Raw genomic sequence first — 11,644 nt, 5'->3', positions numbered from 1 at the left:
CCTCCGAAACCATAGGGTATGTCCCTTTGAGCTGCTATACGCTCACTCGACCTGGGTGCCCCTCGACATACTTTATGATGCGTGGGCAGACCCCGCTCACGCGGATTGGGCGGAAGAATTGCCCAGTATACAAAAGAACCTTTGGGCCACATAGGCGGCCACCCAAGAATGGGTGAAAATAAGATTCGACCAGACAGCCTACTCTTGCTCCTTCGAGACGGGAGATCAGGTCCTAGTCCTCCGGACGGGCACCACGAGACCCCTCGAGACGCACTTCTCAGGCCCCCCAAAAATCTTGGGAAAGCACGGGGACCTAAATTATCTCATAGACTGCGGGAAAAGGAGGGCCAAGTGGCTACACATACACCTCCTAAAACCTTCCCAATCCCATAGTGAGGAGGCACCTGAAGATGACCCACCAACTCTTGGGGCAGTAGTTGGCACTGCTGCCTTGACCCACACACCCACTACCAATCCGGAAATACTCGAAAACATAGAAGAAATTACTCCCGGTCTCGCTGCCACCCACCGGGAGGATATCCGACAGATATTGACTCGTCACTCCCAGGTTGTTTGGGACACCCTTGGGTGCACGGACGTTCTCCAACATTCAATTAATATCAGAGAGGGCGTAAAACCCATAGCCCAGGGATACTACACGGTCAACCAGGATAAGGCCCGTAGGATCGAGGAGCAGGTCAAGCTCCAACTCGACCTCAGCCTTATAGAACACAGCCACAGCCCCTGGGCTTCCCCAGTAGTTCTAGTACCAAAGAAGGGCGGTGGAGATCAACTTTGCGTCAATTTCCGAAAATTAAATGAAGTAACGGAGTCTGAACCTTACCCCCTTCCCCAGATCGAGTCTTGCTTAGATAGCCTGGGGAGTGCCCCCTATCTAAGCAAGGTTGACTTGGAGAAGGGCTATTGGCAAGTCCCGCTGTTCAAGGAGTCACGCTCTCGGACAGCGTACATAATTCCTAGCAGAATCTATCAATGCCGAGTTATGCCATTTGGTTTAAAAAATGCTCCCAGCTGTTTCCAACGTCTGATGAACAAGGTACTAAGGTATTGGAGGGCATAAAGAACTATGTGGTATACTTGGACGACATCGTCACCTACACCAGCACCTGGGAAGAGCACTTAGAGATATTAGAGGAAATTTTAACAGCCCTGGGAAAAGCCAGTTTAGTAATTAAACTGAAAAAGTGCCGTTCGGAGTCGGGGAAATTACGTACTTGGGCCATCAAGTAGGAAATGGGCGACTAGCGCCAAAAGAGGCAAATATAGGAGCCATAAGGAATATGGCCTTCCCGTAAACCAAACAGGATGCTACCACCTTCATTGGAATGGTGCAGTACTTCCAAAGATTTATTCCAAACTTCGCGGATGCTGCTGCCCCCACCACAAACCTTTTCCGGGGAAAGCAGCCCTTCAGGTGCACGGAAAAGTGCAAAAGGGCATATGATAATTTGAAGGCCGTCTTAATCACTGGGCCGGTACTGCGACTACGAAATGCCCTTTTGCCTAGCAGTAGATGCCAGCGACGTCAGCATCGGAGCAGTAATGTTCCAGGAGAAAGAGAGAGTTAGGCAACCAGTGGAATATTATGCTAAGAAACTGAAACCTCAGAAACCCATTATAGTACCATCGAAAAGGAATTGCTAGGAATGGTACTGGCGATGAAACACTTTGAGTCATACCACGCCAACCACACCTTCCCACTAACAGTGTATACTGATCATTAGCCCCTGCAGTATCTAACTACATTTAGGAATCAGAATAAACGTTTAATGCGGTGGTGCCTCAATCTCCAGGACTATAACTGGAGAATCAAACACATCAAAGGCACCGATAAGATCGCCAACGTCCTATCCCGGCATCATAGCAAGTAATGCCCTATGGCCTTACTAGTGCCCAAAATTCCATCTTAGGGCAAGAAAACCCAAGGGCTACAGCTGTAAAAGGCGGGTCTGAGCCAGTACTTCTTAAATACAGGGGGCGTGGCCTGCCAGCCAGATGGTGGTGGCACGTTCCCTTCCCTCTTGTAATCCCAGGAACTTCATTCCACCCCCCTCCCCCCTCTCTTTCTGTTTTAGCTTGCTCAATTAGATGTAAAGTAGAATCCCCTTGAAACATTTGAATGAAAATTAAGCCATCAGGTGAGAAAGAGTTGCTTCCCCTGATCATTTCTTAGGCACTCAGTGCCACTAAGCAGTGCCACACTGGGCACCGCCCACCAGTACTGGAAAATGAAAACACAAGGTGTGTATCGTAATGTTAGAGCCTCTTAAAGGCAAACGGACCGCATGCCTCAGTTTATTTAGAATTAAGGACACATGTATTTGTAATTTAATTATTAATATTTTGACACCCGCCTCGAATTACCTTGACCTCATAATCTTAAATAACTCATGCTCTTAGAATCAAATGAAATTAATATGCCGTGGTATTAAAGTAAAGTAATATCAGTTTTTGTTGGAAGGAGTATCCTAGTAACGTAACGTAAAGCATCTTTTCCGACTGAAGGTGCATATGTTATCTTCCATGGGGAGCTACTATAATTAGCAAGAAGTTGCTAAAAGCCGACCCTTTAGAATATTGAGAGTGGGATTGTTGCTGCATAGCCGACCCAAGTTGACCCACATACCAACACATAAAACTTATCAGTATTCTGATCTGTCCCTTCCCTTTACCTGGGGCAGACATTTGGATAGCACGGTCAAAAGGGGCAAGGATAAGAGGTTGAGTGCCATTCCCTTAAACAGCTTAAATGAACTAAGCTGCTTAAAACAACCATTCTATGAGGCAGAGTGATTAATTGTCTTTCCACAGGACACCTGTGGAGATGCAACCAGATGGTCAAGACACCTGAAGGATGACACATCTTGGGCACAGTCACCATACGGGCCTGACATCGGGGTCCCTACCCTCAGCAGATGCCTTAAGGGGAGCGTATTAAAATGAGCCAGGACAGGAAGATCTTTGCAGTTAGACAGACACATGTGGGAGATTGCTATGAGACGCTGACCCTCCTAACTCGGATCCAGTTCTTTCGTCACCACATGAACGGACATTCCATGTGAACTAGTGTATAATGCCATGAGTGCAATCACCCTTCATCATTCTTCGCCAGAGACCCGCTCCCCCCGCCCCCCCCCATGGTAAAATACAAGTGAAAGCTTTTCAGTCACGACATTTTGCCCTTATAAGTGTTTATTGAGTGCCAGTATATTTCTGTATCCATTGTGCCATTTTACCCAGCCCTATTTCAAGTGTTTTGTGTTCCAGTGTTAAGTGTTCATTCATCCCTCGAGACCTTGGCACCCTCAGTGGAGTCTCGATGCATCTGTATGTTTTATACTTTCCCTTACTGGCGTGTAATCCTTAAATCTCTCTTGCAGAGGGACCCATTTGCCACGGACTCTTCTTGGGCTGTGCCTTGTGACCATTCAAGTCTCCAGTAGGAAGACCTCCAAGCTTTGCAAGCCTCAATATTATTTACTTTTCCATTTTTTTTATCCTTCTATTGTAAATACAATTACTTTATTTAACCCCAGTGCTTACATAACATTCCCTCATGAAGTAGAGCCCTAAACTTTGAACTTTTGAAGTTCTAATTAAATGACATCCTTAAGGAGAATCTTCCACAGTCCAACAGTGTGAATAATAAAGGACCTCAGGAACTAAGAAGTTCTACAGCGAGGCACATTTAGTGCATGCTGGAGCTGCTTTCAGCAGATCTGGTTGCTGTCTGTCTGATGTAATAATATCAAACTTTCATCTTCTTCGTCTTCCTCTAGAAGATAAAGCGCAACACAGGTGCTTCCTCTGAGACACCAACAGAGAAACTGAGGAATTGAATTGAATTCAGTATAGAATTTAGTCCAAAGGCTCAGTGCTGGAACCAATGAGGTCACTCAGCACTGAAACGGAAATTGACAGCAAAAGTTTCAAAGGTGTAATGGGAGGAAAACCTCGCAGTTGCAATCTGTTAGGATACTGTTGAAAGTAAGGTGGAAGAAAGAGAATATGAACAGAAATACAGTAAAAAGAATGAATGGTTGCAGCTAGGGGTTGAAGGTACGCTACAAAGAACCTTAAGTAATGGCTACAGCGCGCCACACAAGGTGCACTGTCGTTGCTACCCCGCTATGGGAAATGAAAATCATGGTATTGGAAATCTAATTGGCTACTGTAGCAGCTCAAGCTTTAGGTTATGAAACAACTAACGGGACGTCGTTATTTTAATCAAAGATAAACAGAGGACTCAGTTAACAACGGCGATAGACCCAGGATGCTTCAGACGACCCTCCTGACGTCATCATAGCTCCATCCCAGCCATGCAGAATGACTTCCCGACGAACCAGTCGTGGAAATCTTCATAAACTTTGTGCTCATAAAATTCCCGATCGTATAATCGAGAACACAGATCGCACATAATCCTCACTCCACCAACCGTTGAAGCTTGATAATATTTCTTCCATTCCAAGTATTGTTCGTATTCCTGTAAAATCAATGAGATAGAATAGAATTATTGGCTGTTCATAATACGTCATCCTTCCTAACTGATTCCCCTTCTCTTGCAATGCTGAAAATAAATAAAAAACTCTAAATTATTGCAGATTATTCTAAATATAAAAATGATAGATACTACTATATGTTCTACAATATATGATACAAAATGATGGCGAGGACGCTCATATGATCTATATGTATATAAGCATGTATTATGCACAGCACCATAGGTAAGTTTGGCCGGGTATGTATATATCTTTAATGCAGATTCATACTCTGACACCATGATCGACCAATGATTTTTAACATTTATATCAGAGTTTCTATATCAACTGAGAGAAAGAGAGAGAGAGAGAGAGAATTTTACCTGAGGGTTATCTTTCAAGTAGAGCAATCTTTCCGCCAGCTCCTTCGGAGAATAGTCGTTGGCATTGATGTAGGAATTCGGCGGAAGGATCAAGGAGTAATTCTCCGAGCCTCGAACCACTGGAACGATGGGATAATGCATCAGATTGTAGACCTTCTCCGTGACGTATTCGTTGCAGAAATTGTTCTCGAAGGCGAAGTAGAAGAGGTAACTTTCGCCAGCGATCTTCAGACATGGGTCAGTCGACGTGTTGTACATGTGGCTGACGTACATCGAATGGCCGCATGACAGATTCCCACATCGCCCATAGATGTCGACTTGTGTGTATTTCTGAACTCTCTTGATGTACCGCAGACGATTCGACTCGGCTGCGCAGTTAGATATCAGCGCCACTGCCACCTTTCTCGTGCGATTCCCTGCCTCCATCACCGGAGGGATGACCCACGATGCGGGGAGGAATTGTGCATCCTCCTTGGGGACGACGAAGCCATGTCTCCACAAGATATCTGAGTCCCGACGGTAAAACATCGTGCGGTTGAAGAGGCCATAGTAGTTGTCGTATTGGGTTTTGTACACGTTGTTTGTGTAAGGCGGCGCTTCGAAGGTCAGCATGATCCAAGGTTGTCGGGGGTCACGGGGAGACAGGTCTGCCGTGATTGTCTGGAAATCCTTCGCTCCTCTCACATAGATGAGGATGGCATCCGTAGCATTCCTCTGGAAATGAAATTGATGTGTAGATTGATGGAGACGACTGGGAATTGGTTGTAGAATCATTAAAAATGTATTTAGAATCAATATGTTGATAAAATCTGTCGCATCAGTATTCTAATTCCGTCTCAAATTGCTTAACTGATTTACCAATATAAGGCAATTTGAAATAAAAAAAAAACTAATTTAGGAACTATTACAATTGCCTTTGTCATTTGCTAACTCAGGGCAAAGCAAAGCTGACATTATACCTCAAAAACAAACAGACAAACTGAAACTAATATCACAAAAGCTTTGAAAAAAAAACAAGTAATGTATCAGAAAAGTATCATATAAGAATCACCTCTTTGATGTCGTAGACGATTTCACAGGGCAGAGGGCAATCCCCATTCCTAACTTGGGAGAAGACGGGATCCCAAAAGCCATTCCCTTCGAAGGGACGTGACCACACCAGTGCCCGGGGCACGGGGCCCGACCTGAATCTGAGTGTAGAGGAACCCTTATTACTCTTTGGAACAATAATGAGATTGGAACAAATGCAGGAGGGGGGTGGGAGGAGGTTGGGTGGAAGTCGAACTAGGTCTAGTAGTGTGATCACAGTGGACCGAGAATATGAAAAACTGGAGGATGATTGGTTGAAAATATTTTGTGTAGGATTTGGATGATTCCATAAAAGACCAGTTTGGTCACCTCACGTGAAAAATGAAGAAAAGAGTGAGGAAGAAGGCGATAAATGAAAATAGAATTTAACGAAAGACGAATATTTGAAAATGGAATAGAAGGGAAACTGAAAAGGTAAGAATCTAAAAGGAGATAAAGTTATCAGTGACGTCATTCTACACGTTGTTTAGTCCCTTACAATAAAAACAATATTAATGATGTCAATGATAATAGACATGATAGCAGTTTCTAGATGCTAGAAATATATACCTTGTTAACTGCGGGACAAGCTTTCCCATAGCTTTCTTTCGAAAGAGCTCCATCATTGGCGCGAAAGTATCATCTCGAAATACGGCTGATGGCCCCGGGATAGAGTCTGGAAAAGAAGCCGAAGAAGAAGGAGAAAAATGATCTAAACCAAAGAATTCCTTTCATTAACCTAAAACAAAACTATACAAAGTAACACAGTTTAAATTCAAAATTGGCTTGTGGTATGATGCTATGTCGAAGGTTGACAGATGAACGATGACTTACCAATATGTAGAAGCTGAGTCAAGCTGCTATGGAATATGGGATCCAAAAAATGAAAACTTATTACACAAAGTACACATATGAATAAGAAAACGTAGAACTTTTTAGCTTTGCTCATAATTTCTCTTGTAAAATTACACCTGAAAATAAAGAAAGAGGTAATTTCAGCAGGTGAGTTCCACAGTTATTTATAGTATAGTTGATAGCTAGGTTAATCTTTTAGTTATATTTAGTCCTAACCAATTTGATAGATAAAGAAAATGTTTGGAGGAGTGACTTTTAAATCTACCAAGTTAGCACCTTTGAATTAGTTTTGCCATTTGTAACGGTGTACGTTGACAATAATTTGGTCAATTTTATGTTGAATAGTAATGTTTCTATGCCACTTGGTTAGTCAGTATAAGATAACAAATTAATCCTTCCTCTCATTGAAATTCCACATACATACACACACACACATATATATATTTATATATACATATATATATGACATATATATATATATATATATATATATATATATATATATATATATATATATACATACATACATACATACATACATACATACATACATACATACATACATATATTTTATATATATATATATATATATATATATATATATATATATATATATATATATATATATATATATATATATATATATATATATATATATATATATATATATATAGGCTATATATATATTATGTACGACTTTTTTTTATCACACCATGATTTTATATACAATCATGAAGCTACAAATGTCGCATAATATCAAATCCACGCTACCTCGAGAATATCTCCGTTGGGGAATTATCACTGAAGGGGAATTTATAAGTGATAAATGGACGGGCACTGATGAGTCTCGATAGCTCGATAATAACGTCGACTGGAGTTGCTGGATGCGCGTCTGAGTCGTGGGATCGAGACTCGGCAGTGCCCGTCCATTTATCACTTATAAATTCCCCTTAGGTGATAATTCCCCAACGGGGATATTCCCGAGGTAGCGTGGATTTGATATTAAGCAACATTTGTAGCTTCATGATCATATATTATGTAAATACATATATATACATGTACATATATACTGAATATATATGTATATACGTATATACATTATATATATATATATATATATATATATATATATATATATATATATATATATATATATATATATACATACATACATATATATATATATATATATATATATATATATATATATCCATATATAAATATATATATGTATATATATTTAATGATGTATATACATGCATACATTGCATATATATATATATATATATATATATATATATATATATATATATATATATATATATATATATATATATATATATATATATATATGCAATGTATGCATGTATATACATCATTAAATATATATACATATATATATTTATATATGGATATATATATATATATATATATATATATATATATATATATATATATATATATATATATATATATATATATATATATATATATATATATATATGTACAGTATATATATATATATATATATATATATATATATATAAATTTATATATATATATATATATATATATTGTCACGATGCATATCAAGTACCTGGTTATTACACAACTAGTTTCAAAATTCAAAAATATACCTCACTTCAGCCAGATACCTGAACTCTCATAACATTAATTATTACGACTGAGTACTCTAAACTTAACAGTGATCCCTTAAGAAAAAACTTATTTATTACTTGAAAAATTAAACTAAGTTTATCAGAATACGTTTGAGGTATCAAAAATTAAACTAGAAATATTCTAGGGTAAAAGGGCATCACTCCATCAAACAACTCTAACTGTTTCCCTGGTCTTAATTCGCTTTAGCAAAACTAAAAGAACAAAACATGTGTATCACTTTGCCTTATGCACACACAATCAATCCTATTCACTGGTGATCAATAAATGAAACAGTTTTTCTAAAAATGTTAAATACAAAAATTTATTTTCAGATTCAAAGTTTATAACTAGAATTCACAATGTGAAAAATTTATTATTACTTGAAAATAACACAACACTTAATTAATTCTTGAATTAAATTATGAAACAAAACTAACTCGCAAAAACTTTATCAGGAATTTAAACTAATTAAGCAAAATTTAAACTATCAAGAATTACTCAAGATTTGAAAAGAAAATCTTAATGAATGAAATATTAAATCAAGTATGTAATGTTAAATTACCAAGAAACATTTAAAATACTACGTAAATAAATTTTACATTACAAACATAAAAAATTGTGAAAATATGAAGAGATTGCAAACAGAAAAACACAAACATACATATAAGATTTATCAATAACAATTTCACTCTGGCACAATTTCCTAACTTATCATACCATGGTATTAATAAGTAAAATTCATGTTACCTCACACAAACTTGTGAAAACCTCTGTAAAATCTCTTGCTGCAGCTGCATTACCAACAAAAACACTTTATTACCAGGCGCCATTACAAACTAAATAACTTTACTAAATTCAGATCTCAAAAGTTAATGCTAATACGTGACCACAAAACACTACGTTAAAAGTAATCTCTTTCTAAGAACGAGAGAGAGAGAGAGAGGGAACCAAATTAACTGGTCTCAGAAATCAGAATGAAACAGATTTTAGAATTCCAGTAACACGTAAAACAATTACATGATGTCATTAAAGCATTTTGGGTGCGAGATACAAAAAAGTTCAAGAAGCGTGGAGGTGATGTCATTAAAGCATTTTGGGTGCGAGATACAATGGAGAAATTTCTAGAAGGAAAGTGACGTCATCCCAGCAAAACGTTTTGAATGCAATCTTACAAAACATGACATAATTGATCAAGACACGTATTTTTTCTCTCAAAGTGGCGTACGTGACTCGAACGACGCATGTAACAACATGAAATCACTTGTCTTGAGCTCGTATGGGACGAATCGGCATTCGTTATTCCAACCTGTCATCACTAACCCAAAACAAAGCGTTCTCCCTTATCTCAACTGATGACAATTGAAATGAAACAAGTCTTTGCTGGACACACACGGGTTCATATACTACGCTTTTATCAAGAAAGATATTATTCATTCTAAACGTGTTACTATTAAAATTGTATTATCAATTCTAAATTACGCTATCAAGTTATTTAATCATTAGTTCTTTTGAGATCTGATGCCAAACTAAATATGACACTTCAACAATCATTATCATTACACATAACACATGAAAAAAGTAAAGTTGTCAAAGTTATAGGAGGATATATGCATTACAAGGCAACATCATGAAATGAAAAATATATATATATATATATATATATATATATATATATATATATATATATATATATATATATATATATATATATAGTATCTATAGTCTACGAAAGTCCTTTCACCCCCAGGGGTTGCGAAAAAAACTTGCGGCGTTTAAAGCAATCCTCCATACCAGTCACGGAAAATTCCTGAGACAAAAAATGACTGATTGGCACATTTCGTTGTTTCCACTGCGTCCTTGACTGAGGAAATAAATTCAAATAATGACAGATTAGTACCTCATTAGCCATGGTATTTTGCTGCTTGCGCTCCTGTCAGGACTTTTTTTTTTTCCCGGTGTTGCCTTCGTGTTGCCATCCCCTGTGCCTTTATGCGTAATGGTGGGTAGTTATATTTCCAGGGATGATCATGTAAGGGTCATTCAATGCTTTGAATTAGGTTTAAATACTGCTGAAATTGTTCGGCAGACGGATGTGAAGCATAGAACAGTTCAAAACATAGTCACAAGGTACAAGGCGTCAGGAGAGAGGGAGGTACCCCTCCCTACCAAGAAGTCTGGGTGGCCCCCATTGCTATCTGAACGATCTATTTCGCTTCTGAAAAGGGAAGCAGAGCTTCATCCCACATACAGTGCTCGTCAGTTCAGGGAAGAAAATCCTGAAATTTTAGGAAAGTGTAAAGTACGTACTTTACAGACGTACTTGTCGGACAAGTTGGGATTCAAGAGTGTTGTGGCTCCTAAGAAGAGCAAGCTAACTGACACCCACATTAAGAAACGAAAGTTGTTTTTTAATGAGGTTGGTAAATGGGACATAAATGATTGGAAATTAGTGTTGTTCACTGACGAATCCACATTTCATTGTTTGGGAAGCATCTCGACGAAAGTTTGGTGAAATCCCCGCTTCAACAAATACAGTGACAAACTTATTCGTCCTTGTGAAAAGTTCATCAAAAGTTTGATGGTATGGGGTTCTATGGGTTATGAGGGAGTTGGAGAATTGAGTATTTTTTAAAATAATGAACGAATGAACCAACACATTTATTACGTTGTGCTTAATGAGCATTTAGAGGGGAGTTTTGAGGAGACAGGTGCTTCGATCCTTCAGCAAGACGGCGCACGCTGCCACATGACGTCATTGATTAAGAACTGGTTGAAGGATTGTGGTGTGGAGCTTTTAAGTGACTGGCCCCCTAATTCCCATGATTTTAGTCCCATTGAAAATCTGTGGTCGATCATTAAACAACGTTTGCAGAAAGTTGACTGCTCCACGATCGACAAACTCAAGGCCACCATCGTCCATGCTTGGAACAGTCCCGAACCCGTGATTTGTCAGCACCTCATTGAAAGTGTTCCCCGACGGCTTAAGGCAACTAAGGAGAACAAATTTGGTGTAACCAAATACTAGAAAACCTAAGCTAAGCTCACACACCATTTTAATGTCGTAACTAATTTTTTGCATTCTCTTAGGTCAACAAAAAGTGTATATATATATATATTATATATATATATATATATATATATATATATATATATATATATATATATATATATATATATATA

General features: G+C 38.3%; 1 protein-coding gene across 1 annotated transcript; it reads right to left on the bottom strand.

Moving 5' to 3' along the window:
- Positions 1-4,284: 4,284 nt before the first annotated feature.
- Positions 4,285-6,917, bottom strand: LOC136846998 (alpha-(1,3)-fucosyltransferase C-like). The gene is made up of 5 exons (XM_067118247.1): positions 6,785-6,917; positions 6,521-6,626; positions 5,934-6,072; positions 4,883-5,596; positions 4,285-4,504 (listed from the first exon to the last, which is right to left on the bottom strand). The coding sequence occupies exons 1-5, from the start codon at positions 6,897-6,899 to the stop codon at positions 4,322-4,324; spliced, it is 1,257 nt and encodes a 418-aa protein (XP_066974348.1). The 5' UTR covers positions 6,900-6,917; the 3' UTR covers positions 4,285-4,321.
- Between the last annotated feature and the right edge of the window lie 4,727 nt (positions 6,918-11,644).

The sequence above is a fragment of the Macrobrachium rosenbergii genome, chromosome 16, assembly GCF_040412425.1.
Source record: "Macrobrachium rosenbergii isolate ZJJX-2024 chromosome 16, ASM4041242v1, whole genome shotgun sequence".
NCBI lineage: Eukaryota > Metazoa > Arthropoda > Malacostraca > Decapoda > Palaemonidae > Macrobrachium > Macrobrachium rosenbergii.
The sequence above is the reverse complement of the archived record's forward strand: the minus strand, read 5'-3'. Positions and strand labels throughout refer to the sequence as shown.

Bases quoted from the DNA above. Each gene is read 5' to 3' on its own strand.
- LOC136846998 (XM_067118247.1), bottom strand. From the start codon at position 6,899: ATGAGCAAAGCTAAAAAGTTCTACGTTTTCTTATTCATATGTGTACTT. The intron at 6,627-6,784 runs GTAAGTCATCGT...CTTCTTTTCCAG, and splicing joins GACTCAGCTTCTACATATTG to ACTCTATCCCGGGGCCATCA. The intron at 5,597-5,933 runs GTGATTCTTATA...TTTCATTTCCAG, and splicing joins TCGTCTACGACATCAAAGAG to AGGAATGCTACGGATGCCAT.